Here is a 14,322-nt window from a genome sequence, read left to right as displayed (position 1 = left end):
GATAGATAGATAGATAGATAGATAGATAGATAGACGGATAGATAGATAGATAGACAGATAGATAGATAGATAGATAGATAGATAGATAGATAGATAGATGGATAGATAGATAGATAGATAGATAGATAGATAGATAGATGGATAGCACGAACCATCGGATGTCTTGAGCACCACAGTTTTGCTGTATGATCCGACCCCTACGGCGTTGTAGGCCTTGACCCTGGCATTGTAGGCGCTGTTGAAATGAAGACCGTCCACAGTGCACACCGTCTCCTTCCCCACATACACCTCCTGGGAGACGCACGCGCACAGACACACACACACACACACACACACACACACACACACACACACACACACCGAATATAAGTAATCAACTTCAGAGCAACCTTAGGTCAAGCTCACCCATTTTCACAGACAGACGCACGTCATTCTATTCCCAGCATTAATTTACATACAAATCACAAAAACAAATATAAAGCTCAGTTACTTTCACTTTAACCGTCTTGTTATCTCTACCTTTTTGGCAGGACGTTCATAACACACACACACACACACACACACACACACACACACACACTCACACACACACTCACAAGACCATCTGGCGTTAGACTAAAGACGCATATGGATTATGAATTATAAAAAGCCAGGGAGCTGCAGTGGATCAGTACAGCAGAGTCAGTGTGACATTACCCCATTTGAGATTTGAGTACACTGATATGAGTGTCATGGTATATGCACTTATCATGTGAAATCTCATTATGTGCCAGTGCGGTTCTGTTGTGTTTCTGACTCATGAAACCGCCTAAGGCAAAAAAAAACGAGGCTACGTTCAAGTGTGTGTATTTACAGCGCATACCTGTCACTGCGCTATGTGGGCGTTTGTTGAATTGCTAGTGTCTTAATGAGTGTGTACACAGCTGTGCTAGGTGTGGGAGTGTGTACGCATGAACATATGCTGGTGTGGGTGTTGAAATGTGTTTTATCAATGTATGTATGCATATGAGGTCTGCCACTGACCCTGTATTGTCCTCCGTTGCCGTCATCCAGCTCCAGCACGTAGCCCTCGATGGGGCTGCTGCTGGGTGCACTCACCCTCCAGGCCAGCGTGGCGCTGTTGTTCCTGGTACAGAACTTCTCCAGCTGCAGGAAAGGGGCCAGCGGCACCGAGGGAGCCGAATCCACTGTGGGATAAGATGGAGGGACGGGCGGATGGATGGATGGATGGATGGGTGGATGAAGGGAAGGATGGGTGGAATGTATGAGTGGATGGAGGGATGGATGGTTGGAAAGACAGACAGATAGAGCACAGCAGAGGAAGGATTGCATGGAACGATAGATGGATAGAGATAAAGAACGTCGCAGAGTAACTTGGTTAGATGGTTGGTTCGGCGTTTACGCAGACGAGCGGTGAATAGAGAGCTTTAAGAAGACCTGGAGTAAAATAACAGGGTGTGAGGGAGGAGGGGGAAGGGTACAGAGAGCCTAGCTGGGAGTTACAGATCTGTTGCTAAGGAAAAGAAGAGAAGAGACAGCCATTGAAGTGAGTCCCTTCCGCGAGAGGACTTCAGCCACAACGAGGGAACGCCAAGGCAGTGATGCAACCGCCGTGCCGTGGCACACTAGTGTGCCGTGGAAAAACAACTCATTCCACTCAAAGGAGATAATGGAAACCAGCTTTTGTGTTGCAAGATCAACATCGCAAGGTTGTACTAATCATCTAATTCATGAGTCCTGGCAGAATAGCAGCTCCGTTCATCAGAACAAGATTCCCTCTGAAAGTGACGACTATTCGTAGCGATGAAAGGTTTGACTCCTTTTTTTTTTGAGACTCGGCTCTTGACGAGTCCCTCAGTAAAGAGTAAAGACTCCTGATTTTCCGACTCTTTCTTGTTTGATTCAGTTGCTGCAATGCATAATGAAAGAGGGAAGACTCCCCGAATGACGGGTGAGAGACATGGAGCGAAGACCAATCCCCACGGGCTCCGGGTTCCCGGTGCTTATACTGTAACATGACTTTGTTCAGCTGCAGACGGACACACTCGACAAAAATGACGCATGAAACGCGATCGCGACGGCACTAAGGCGGCATTTTCACGGTGACGGAGAACCGAGTGCAATAGGCCCACGCTATCGTCGTCACCATCCTAGCTGAAGAAATCACATTGAAAAGCGTGAAATGACACCACGCCTGTGTTCAGCTCCCCCAGCTGGCTGCTTACATATTGATGATATGGACATTGTGGATTTGTGTCCACACTCCAGCAGACAATAGCAGCACTGGAGGTTTCATAGTAATAGATCCGAACGCCCAGTTACACTCCCGAACCCTTATTCCATGTGAGGATACAGATATTGTAGTTGTAGTAGTGGTAGGAGTAGTAGTAGCTGTAGTAGGGTACAGGGAAGTTGATTCTATGTTAGACGTTCAACAAAAATTCAACAACGACAACCAGAAATACCACAAGTCACACAAAGGACGACAAATATAAGTGAATGTGCACTTGTCGGTGACGCCACAACGTCTGATCGATACCTTTTGGTTGCCTTCTTTTTTTTTTTTGAGTAGGGTGGAGGGTAGGGGGGATACTTTGATCTTTCAAAGTAAAAAGGAAATAGGGATGGATCGGATCGCTGAAAACAACCAGGGAAGGCAGCAGCCGTGAAGGGCCTCGGGGGAAAGAGGAGGAGGAGGAGGAAGAGGGGAGGTGGTGAGAGAAGATCGATTGAAGGAAGTTTCGATGAGGAAACTTGATAGAAGCATTGTTGAAAATGTGATCAACAAAAAGAATTGGTTGAACCACCGCAGATGATTCAGAATGCAGCGGTGCGCCTGGTTTTCAACCAGCCGGAGTGTGCACATGTCGCGCCTCTCTCCACATCTCTCTCCACTGGCTCCCTGCAGCTGCCTGCATCCAGTTCAAATCCTGGATGCTGGACTACAGGGCAGTCACTGGATCTGCACCCGCACACATTGCATCACGCATCAGGCCACACGCCCCAACCCGCTCTCTGAGGTCTGCAAATGAGCGGTCGGGTGGTGGCGCCTCCACTGCGTGGAATGAGTTCTCCATCCAGACTCTTCTCATGCGTGGTGCCCCAGAGGTGGAAAAAGCTGCCCAGCTCATTACGCTCTGCAGAGACACAACCTTCAAGAAGCACCTGAAGACCCTGCTCTTTCAGGAACACCTGAATGCCTGATCCTATCTTCGTCATGACTAACTATTCTTGTTTCTGTTGTGGCTGACTAGCTTTAATTTATTGTATTGACGTAATGTACTAACATGAGAAAAAGCAAAAAACATAATAACTATAATAATAATTAAAAAAATTAATAACGACACAATTTTATTCTGATTCCTTACAGCTATCTTGCTCTTGTATCTGGTTGAATTTATAAACAGGAGCTCATGCACTTAAATTTGAGGTTGCTCCAATGGTCGGTCATGTAAGTCGCTTTGGACAAAAGCGTCTGCTAAATGAATGAATGTAAATGTACGTGATTACTTTCAAGTATTCATCAATGTTATTCTGTTTTTGTATTTATTTTTTATTTTTTTTAATACATTTTGGGCAGAATTCCTTTGAAGGTGGTTGTGGAAGAAGATTTGATTTTTTGTTTAATTTTCTCCCTTCAGTTTTATTGAAAATGATCCATATCAAAAATGTTTTTGTTGTAATCAAAATCAAACAAATGGGGGAATTCAATTGTTGGTTAGTTTTGGATTTCCTTGATCTTACTTTAAGGTACACCTAAAGTGAAATGGTGTTATTTAGGTTATCAAGCGCCCATTTCTGGGCGGGTAAGTTGAGCGGGCAGTTGAGTGTACATAGGGAGCTGATGAGGACTTGGGGCCACCATGCAGAGGACGAGGACCAGAGAACAGACAAAACGAGACGACCGGAGCCGATCTGGTTCCCGCCAGAGCTCTGGGCCGTAGGGCACAGGACACCGTAGGACTTGACTGGGGGGAGCAGGGTGGGGGGTGGCAGATAAAAAAGGGATGGGGTTTTGGTGGGGGGTGGTGGAGGGCAGTTGCATCCTGTTTGGAAGACGGGGGGTTGTGAGGCTTGGTGCGGGCCGGGGAGGGGTGGGGGTTATCGAGTAGAGTAGTAGCTTCTCAGAAATACCTCCCGGGCATTCGCCCTCTGTTTCCGTTTCGGCCTCGCCCCCTGCCGCGTGATTTTGTTTGGGCAAGGGAGTCTCCGGTGCATCTGGAAACACGGATGTTTGTTGTGTTTTGTTTTCGATTTATTTATTTATTTTTCATATTACATGGGGCAAACAGGAAAAAGCAGCGTTTGTATGGAAAAGGGGGAAAGCACCGCATTTCTCGGGCTATTTAATGATTTTCTTCATTATTAATCGATGAATCAAATCCGCAGATCGCATAAATTATCAGTGTAGAGAAATCTTCCACCTCCTCCAAAACTTACATTTGTGTGGTCACTGCATTCATTTTGCTCCCTCCTTATTAATGGTAACTAGTATCCTAGTGTTGGTGGAGAATCTGCTTTGTTTATTGTTGGTTGCCATGGCGTTACATTTTTAATTGTGACATTCAATTACTAATTGCAAAATATGAGGGGGGAGGATTTGACTGCAGTAGCTATTAAGCAGATTACTGTGACACATTATTATGTGTAATACTTTTTTTGTTTGTTTGTTTCACTTTACACCACTGGAAAAGTTTGGAAATATGCAATAATATGATAGGAGATGTTGAGCCGTGATTAGAACTTACTTTGGCGACAATTTTGAGGAAGTAATGAATTGCCTTTCACAATTTGCACAATTCATTCACAAGTCATTGATCAAGGGCTTCACCATCCGTCACTTTGAGCAAGCTTTGTCAATATGTTTATGATTAGTTTACAAATGTAGACTACTGAAATGCTGTTGTTAATATGAAGTTTGGCACTACTGTAATTGACTTTCATAAAGATAGTGCCTTCCTGCATGTTTCCAAACCCACGCATGTTTTCAGAAGTGGGAGAAAAGGTTAATTCAATTTTCTTCGACAGATTTCCAGATAAAATCTCCAGATATTTGTTTTTCCCACAGTGCTGTGTATACTGTACATTTCTATGTGGCCTAGTTATACATAAGAGTCACTGAATAGTATGAAAAATGTACTATCAATTAAGTATTTTGACCTTGAGTGAAGTAACTGTAACAGAATGAATTAGAGAAAATAAACCGATAACTGCATGTGAATATTTAAAAGGTACATAAATCAAATAAACAATGCACCAATTGTGACCTCGTACTTTAAGTGTACATTAACAATGCATCTCGGTAATGCCGGGCCTTATGGTGGTGTGTACTGGGTACGTATGGATGGTATGGTATCTGTTTGCTCAAGCCTGCCTACACTGGTTGCTGGAACAGACCAATGAATAATAAAACAGCTGTTTTTAATGTTACACAGAATGGGACAATCTCAATGCGTTGGTGTTGTTTTTTTTACCTGATTGAAAATGTCAGAAAGAACGATTTTTTTTTGCCCCCGGGGGGAACGAGATCGCTCGTCTGTTGGGAAGAATTCCGCTTTGAAAAATACATGTTTGCAGGCAACGCTCAACTCCTACGTATATCACATGCCCTCTGGCATGCCTGTGTGTGTACGGGTCTATGGTGGAGCGTGTCCATTTGTGTATGTTTTGCCGTAGATATGTCCATGTATGTGTACATGTGTTGGGATGTGTTTATGTATGCTGCTGTGAATTTGCGCGGGCGTGTGTGTGCGTGCGTGTGTGCGCGGGTGCGTGAACTCCATGACCCGGTGGGTTTACCTTTGCTCTGGGTAAAGTCCAGCTGTAGGATGGTTTGCAGCAGGGAATCCGTGTTGAGGGTGAGGTCAAACTCGGAACCCACCTTGGGCTCCAGGGCCCCCTTCACCCATTGGTCCTGGGACGACGTCACTCGCTTGATCAGGGCGTCAGAAATCTGACGAACGCAAGAAAACACACACGGATACGTAAAGCCCGTCAGCCCAGTCGTGTACAGAAAGGCACACACACGCCTGTGGGTAAACTAGTGTTTGCCCTAGATCCCACTCTGCTGGTTCACATGAGCATATGCTTTCAATACCTCACAAATCCACTAGATATTTTGCAGTAGACCATCATTGGCAGCTCTTAAAATGAAATTCATATATTGAATACTTAATACTGAACTAAATTGTAGCTTCAAAGCTTGTAGAAATATAGAAATGCTTTACACGAAAGCATTTCTATTTCCTTTATGTTTGCCCCTGGCTCATTGACGTCACAAAAAAAGGTGAAACCTGATTGGCTCAGAACAGAACGCTGCTGTGGAAGCTAAATGGGACGTGATTGGCTGAAAACACGGACAAATCTGATTTTGCTGAAAGCAGCCATCACCGTTCATGTCATTTTGTGGCAGTAAAATGTTACAGCGATAATGACCATCACAACCAAATCTGGCTTCAACTGGCGTGAAAGGTTTTCTACGGATGACCCGTGTCTATCTCCACAGGTCAATGGCTCTAAACCATGACATGTGGGGCATTCTGAGTGTCACCCTCCCCAAGAAAGACGTTCTTTACTCAACAGCTGCGTTGGTTTAGTAAAAGATTTTACATGTACAGCCGGGGCATCAATCATCACATTAGCCTTGATATTATACACACTTCTATGTAAGGGTTAATGCCTGGTGAGGTGTACAGTATAGCATTTTTGATAGATGATAAATAAATAATAAACTTTATTTGTATAGGGTAACCTAATGGGTGACCAATGAAGGGAGGCTAAAACTAGTGTAATGTGCTCTGCTCTTCTGGTTTAAGTTAAGTCTGGCTGCTGCATTCTGTGCTCGTTGAAGACGGGAAAGGTTTTTCCTTTTTGAGGCCGGAGTATAATGAATTGCAGTAATCCAGACGGAAGGAAATAAAAGTGTGGGTGACTTTTTCAAGATCTGCAGGAGTTAGAAAAGACATCATTTTAGAGATGTTTCTTAGCCGGGAAAAACAACAACCCGACCACCTTGTTTACCTGCGTGTTAAAACTGAGATCACTGTCCATAACCACTCCTGAATTTCGGGATGTAGGCTTTACGTTAGCAACTAAGTCACCAAGATTATGTTGAATTATTGCAGTGGAGGATGGAAGGCCGAATAAAATGACTAAAAGGACTAAAATGACTTCAGATTTGCAGTTGTTTAACTAAAATAGATCCAACCCTGCCATTGCAGTGGGCTGGCAAGTGTGGATGACCAGGACCATTCATAGTCGAAATGGAATAAAATCAGATTTATTTTTATTTTTTTAACTTTGTCGTAGAACAAAACCAAACCGTTTTTTTTGGAAAGGTCTCATCTTGTAGGTTAACATAAAAGCTTAAGAGATTTCACTGGACCCGAAACTGTGAATTGAAGCCCTATATCTCAGTAATTTAAAGAGATACCGAAATAAGGCTCTGGACATGTACTTATAGAGGGGTGGTAGTGTCAACAGGGGGCGCCACATAGAATGGCCTAACATGTAATTCAAGGCTTTGCAAATGACATTTGTAAATTCTGGCGCAGGTATATTCCCCAACCAATGTAACCCCTACTAACACATGCATGTGGTTTTTCACCCATATCTTCTTTTCATTTGTAGGTTTATAATAATACAATTACTTTACCCATGAGGCAATTGCATCTACATGCATTACAAAAAGGCGCCGAATTGTGGTTTGGGTAGTTTTTAGAGTTAGGATTTAGTGTTAGGGTTTGAAACGTTTATAAATAATTGCATAAATATTACACAATGTAAACAATAATTCATTTTTGCTCCTGTTGAAGCCACAAGTCTATATGATATCAACCTTGTTCTAAGAAATAAATGTTTTATTTGCAATGTCATGAGAAGTACTACACTACCCACAATCCTAAGTGTAACAGCGACGTCACTGATTGGTGGAGTTTGCTGTTGCCATGGAAATGTTAACCGCACTGGCTGATGGGTACACAGCAAGATAGATCCAGGCAGAGAATCAGAATGCAGTTTAAATTTTAATACATCCACGGTCCGTGGTTCACGAGCAGGTCAAATATTTAAAGGAAGAGGAATCAGTCCCGAGTGCCTCTGAAAGGTGACACACTACTGATCGCACTAAATTACACGTACAACAAAGATTCATTTGCTTGAAGGGAGAGTGCGTTTTTCTGTTCAGCTCCGGACAGAGAATGTTTTAATACTGCAGCGCAAGATAAGATAAATGTGCCTAAACTCTAAGCGAGCATAGAGTAATAAAAATTGTGCTGAACGAGCAAGATTGATACACTTTTACGTTGCCTTGAGAGCTTTTTTGTGGTAGGATTTAGGTTTTAGGGCATGGACGGTGAAGATTCTTGTCATCGATATGTCGTATAATATGCATCTGAAATTCTAACGCTAAGACTGATGTTAAACATGGTGAAGCATAGGATGTGTGTGTGCGTGTGTGTGTGTGTGTGTGTGTGTGTGTAGGTGCGTGTGTGGGTGCGTGTGCGTGCGTGCGTGTGTGTGTGTGTGTGCGCGTGTCCCTTAGGAGTCTCTTTGATCTGCACTTCATCTCTCGCTCTCAGAAGCGTCTTTCTTCGTCCCTCTGCACTTCATCTCTCTCTTCTCTTTTCATTCTTTTTTTTTTTTCCTCTTCTTCCCCCTCTCCTCTTGTCTCCGTCTCTCCTCCTTCCGCCCCGGAAACTATTTATACCGACGACGAGCCTCTTTCAAAATGCGTTTGATGAGTCCGACTTTTTAACGGTTTTGATCCGAGTGGTTGAGTTGCCATTACAGCACACACATTTCACATGAGCCCTGACCATTGACTTGACTATTGACCATATAAATAACTCTATTCCCTTTACTTCAGTTTTGTACCCCCACTCTGTATTACCTTTTTGATTCTTATTTTATTTTTATTTTATTTATATTATTCTATTCACTAATCAGTTAGTTTCAGTTAGATAGCTAGGAAGGAATTAGGTTAGCTATTATGTTCGGTTTAGTAACTATTGTGTATAATCTCCGTGTGCGTTGCAAAGACATTTCACTGCATATATGTATGAACGTATGTATTTGTATGTGATGAATAAACCTCTTGATTCTTGAATCATTGTCCGTATTAAATGTGTGAACTGGTAAACCAGCTAAAACTCAACATGGCACCAGTATGGTCCTTTAATAAACAGCAGTTTTAACCCCTGAAATTATCCCCTGAAATATATATATTTTTTTAACTGCCTCGAGCTTCTTCCCCCTACGCCGGCGGCAGCTGTCACACATCACGGTTGACCTTTCAGAGTTTGACCTTAACATGTAAGGGTCGATACACGCTGGTCATGTATTGATCTTTTTTAGTCTGCCGGGGCCTAAAAAAAAGGCAGGTCGAACGCAAATAGATCAGTTCAGTTAATAGTAGCACACTGACATGCTATGTCGGCGTGTATGTGTGTGTGTGTGTGTGTGTTTGTTTGGTTTCCTTATCACACATCTCTGGGACCATACGCTGCGGTTCCGGCTGTGCCGGATTCAGCAAGATCTGAGGCGGAACACGTCGGATCATGCCGTTCTCTTTTTTTCTAATGGTTTAACTTCCTCTGGCATTTTTCATCTTCTTTGTCCAAGTTCCATATTTGACGCATTTTCCCCCCTGGTGTTTTCCATGAAAATTCTGTTTGATTATGAACTCCAAATCTAAAGTCTGACAGCCACAAAGAATTCAGCTACAAGTACAAGCACACAAATACACACAAATTGAATTCCGTGCAAATGCAACTGGTAAATAACTTCTGATTCTGAAACAGTTTCCTAAATTAAGCCTTTTTAACCAGCAGTAGTTGAAACCAAAATGCTTGGAGCCTGATGTCTACTTTCATAAAAGAGAGAGTGTTGAAAAGAAAAAACACTAACTTCCTGTCCAGTACCTCCAAGCAATCACACAACCAACACATAACAACTAAAGTAATTTTCATTTACTTATGTATTTTTTTATCAGTGGCCCAAGTAGTAGCAGTATTTTTTTCATCATCATTATTATTATTATTATTATTATTATTATTATTATTATTATTATTATTATTATTATTATTATCAATATTATTATTGATAACTGTCATTAGTCGTATTAGTAGTAGTAGTAAATAATTAGGTCTGTTGCTATCAATAGCCCTATTGCTTTTTAGTGGTAGTAGTAGTAGTAGTAGTAGTAGTAGTAGTAGCAGTAGTGGTAGAATTATTTTTTAGTTTTTTTTTTATTATGTTTTATATTGTTAGTGGTAGTTGTAGTAGTAGAACAGCAGTAGTGAGATACCTGTAAGAATCCGCTGGGGTCGTTTTCCTTGATGACTTCCAGGCAGTACTCCATCATGCCGGTGGTCTGACGGAGCTTCATGGTACAGTGGCTTATCTGGTCACGGACCACCTGGGGGAGAGAGAGAGAGCGAGAGAGAGAGAGAGAGAGAGAGAGAGAGAGAGAGACAGTCATTTATTGTAATTCATTGGATTGTAGTCATTGCATGGGATTGAATTGTGGTTTAATAACTATAACGTGTCTACTGCTAATTCCTATGTCCTCTGGCCTTATGATACAATATAAACTCGTAATATGATATAAAACCTTATAATGCACAAAAACACACTGGCAAACATTGAACCATTGAGGTTGAAATAATGTGTGAATTGTGACAGTGTGACAAAGAAGACAGTCACGAAGACGCCTTGTTTGTCACAATGTCACAAAGCTATTTTTCAATGCAAAAAAAAAAATGATTTTGGTTGTAACTTTGACTTATTGCTAACTCCCATTAAAATGATGTTTAGAGTGGGGGTGTGCGCGACTGTCTTGGTGGTTGGAAATATTCGCATGATCTAAAAACAGTCCACTCAAACCTGGGGGACGCTTGGTGTTCACTGTTCAATTGAGGTTGAACGTTAGGTGGAAAAAAAAGTTTCAAAAGCTATTTTCTGCTTGAGCTGCTTGAATTGTTGTGCATGGCTGACATGTACAGTATTTATATGAATTAGTAGGAATAGATACAATTCTGCTATATTCTGCTACAATGCGAAAGGCTATGTGTGTGTGTGTGTGTGTGTGTGTGTGTGTGTGTGTGTGCGTACGTGTGTGCGTGCGTGCGTGCGTGCGTGCGAGCGTGTGTGTGTTGCACCAGAGCACACCTTCCAGACCAGCAAAAACAAAACTGTACACCATACACTGACGCAGCAAACACAAATACACTCTCATTCCCGCTGTCTCTCGCTGCTGTAATTGTCTTGCATGTCGACTATCCTCAAATGTTCCCCTCTCTGAGACGTTTTGTATGCCTCTCTCTCTCTCTCTCTCGCTCTCGCTCTGTTCTCCTCCCTTCAATCTCTGTTACAAACACACACTCACACACACACACACACACACACGCGCCACATGCCACATGCTATCTGTTGGCTGAACCCGGAGCGTGGGGGGAAATGGGATTTGGACGGCTGTCACAGCGAACCGTTTGAGGCTAATTGAAACTCAGTGAACTGTCTCCGTCTTCATTAGCCTGTGGTTACCGTACAGGGCACCTGCACCGAGCCAGCATCGTATTATCTGCTGACTGGCACGCATGGAGCTATGAAATAAAACAGACATCTATTTAATACACATATATATATATATAATGTATATATCATTTTTTTTAAGTTTTGAATAAAAATCTCTCTGAAGCTGTTTTTGAATACAAAGAGCTGGTAAAGACTCCACATCATCCAATCAGAGGCAAGAACATTGGTCAACACGGTCCAGATGGCAGAGCCAGAGATAATTTGTTGCAACGAGCAATAAATTATACCCGATACAGTATAGAATTGATATCAAATCAAAGTTTTCTGTCGGTTTCTGCCAGTAGTTTTTGGGCCAGATTAGCGTACTTGTTGTTGGGGACAGATTGGGGACCTTGGCTGTAGCTCAGCATAACCGCTTGTTGAGGTAGTAAACCTTGTTAGAAGGGAGATGGAGGCCAAGATGTCAGTGACGGCAATTCCTTCCTAAATCTCCCCCCTAAGCCCCTGGCCCTTGTGTTTTGAGTGACACTCAATTATGTGTAAGTGAAATGCCATCGAGGGACAATAAGAGGAGAAGGACAGAGGGAGGGGATAGGAATACGACTACCTTTGGGACACAGAGGCTTTCTTGGCATGGTGTGCCACGGCGCATTGTTTTAATTACCTCCTGCAATAATTGCCAATAAGTCATCATCATCATCATTAGCTTATTCAAAGTAAAAATTCGGAGGGTTGAATTGGGGTGCTGAACAACAACTGAGCCCTGCTCCATCAGGCTCACTCGATTGGGAAGGCCAAATGCTCGTGTTGAGGGTGAAAAAATTGCTAGTGTGTAGGGGTGGAGCCATGGGCGACGGTTGGGGTACAAGGGTCACCGTTACTGAAATCCAATGTCGCTGGTTCTGATGTCACACATGCTCCTTCTGTCTAACCCATTACCAGCTTTGGCCCATTGGTGAGTAGCCCCATACTCATAATTTCATTACCACGCAGCTCCAACCACTTTTGTCCCCGGGCCTGTCAGAGTTATGAGAGCTGTCCAAGGCACTTGCAAGACTGCACGGTTTGTACCCAGAGGGGGCGGCCAAACAATAGCACTCACTTGTCCTCTTCAATTAGAGGCGGAATCTTGGACTTTCCTAATGTCAAGCCACCTGTCAGTGCTACGTCCTAGTCAAGAGCTTTGCCCTTCCAGTTAGTCTTTTGTTTGGCCAATGCTTGTTGAGCATAGGACTTATCGTTCAGGGCCCCCTTTGATCCTAGTAATCGAAACCAATGGATCCTTTTCCATCCACTGATCGTCTGTTGACCCTGTTTGTTCACTCACGCTTGGTTCCATCAAAACAGCGCTGTAATGTTGAATCACTTTCTGTGCACTGGCAAGCTTCAAAATTAATCAGTGAATTTGAAGAAATTCTGGTTAATGGCTGAGACGTGAGTTGATATTTTCAGGTCAACTTGCCACCATCTATTTGCCATCTCATTTTCAGATAGTAAACAACTAAAGGTTGTTGATCACTAGAACAGTAATATACAAATACAGCAAACTCGCACAGACACAAACTCATATGCTCATTTACTGCCAAATAGATGCTTGAATTTTCCAAATGTATGCTAAAAGTTACCTCCTCGATCCGATCAAAAGCTCATGCAGGTCTCTCCCATGCATATATACATGAAGTCTCATGCCTGAAGTCTGGGTTAATATGGAATTGTATTTAATTTCCACAGGACCTCATGCCATCCCCTGATTTAAAGGTCTCAGTTCAGCATCGCACACACTTCGAGAGATCGGCTGGGGGTCTCTTGATATGCTACGCACACATCCACAGATACTCCTGCGCGCCACAATATGAATATTTTTGAATAATTACACACTTGGTAACTGCACCAAAATCACGGCCTCTCCATTGCACTGTCTCCCTCGATATATAATGTGGCAGTTATGCCTCCACACGCCACCCAAGTGGCTTTTTCAGGGTCCTCCGGCACAGAGACACAGATGACGATGGGTTGTAAACATCAGTTTATTGTATAGAGGAGGCTCGGTGGAATTAGCCAGGATCAGATGGAACATAGCAGCCCTGTGATGACTGCTGTCCTGAGTGTGTGTGTGGACGCGGGTTTTAACCTGCTGCTCGTTAGCCCAACCAATGAGCGACTGGTATGCAGCCAGTCGCTCATTGGTTGGGCTGAGCCTCACCTAGATCCAGGTCAGGTGTGGCTGCTCAAACCATCCCATCCAAACACCACACCACAATCCACAACCCTACACACACACACACACTCACTAATACACATACGTCCTCTGACCATTAGAGAATAGTGAATCTAAATCCGGCAGCTCTGATGGATTACAGTTGTGTTACGACTAGACATTGTGTGTTTGCACGTGTGTGTGTGTCTGTGGTGTGGGGCAGTTATGATTATGAGAAAAAGATCAAGAGTGGATCAGTATGTACTGTAACTGGCTCGCAAGAGAGGAGCCAGAATGTTGGGAGGGGGGGGATCATATCACACACCACCACACACACCCAATATCCTACTTGGGTGCATTGTGATACCATCTTTAAATGACATTTTCATATTGTTCCAAAAAAAGGGAATCCACTTAAATATTAGAGCCGAGGTGATGCCAGTGTAGCCAGCTCTGAGAGTGAGATTCAGATATGGCTAACTTCCACTGCTTAATATCTTTGACCTACCTAGACCAATCACCAGTCAGTTTCTTTCGCTCATACCTAATAATGAAGTATAACGGTCCACCTTAAGCCCTACAGGGTTTCC

The 14,322-nt window shown here is 43.1% G+C and overlaps 1 protein-coding gene across 2 annotated transcripts in view; it reads right to left on the bottom strand.

Moving 5' to 3' along the window:
- trim67 (tripartite motif containing 67) overlaps positions 1-14,322 on the bottom strand; it is a gene marked incomplete at both ends in the record, with an annotated part of 43,695 nt that overhangs the window by 7,159 nt on the left and 22,214 nt on the right. For both annotated transcript variants that reach the window (XM_079996722.1, XM_079996721.1), the window contains 4 exons: positions 153-291; positions 1,024-1,187; positions 5,800-5,953; positions 10,307-10,417. In XM_079996722.1, the coding sequence (XP_079852848.1) occupies positions 153-291; positions 1,024-1,187; positions 5,800-5,953; positions 10,307-10,417 (568 nt within the window). The remainder of the gene's footprint in view (positions 1-152; positions 292-1,023; positions 1,188-5,799; positions 5,954-10,306; positions 10,418-14,322) is intronic.

The sequence above is a fragment of the Zeus faber genome (genome assembly GCF_960531495.2).
Source record: "Zeus faber genome assembly, chromosome: 2".
NCBI classification, from domain to species: domain Eukaryota; kingdom Metazoa; phylum Chordata; class Actinopteri; order Zeiformes; family Zeidae; genus Zeus; species Zeus faber.
Note: the sequence above shows the minus strand (reverse complement) of the source record. Positions and strands in the feature narration are given on the sequence as shown.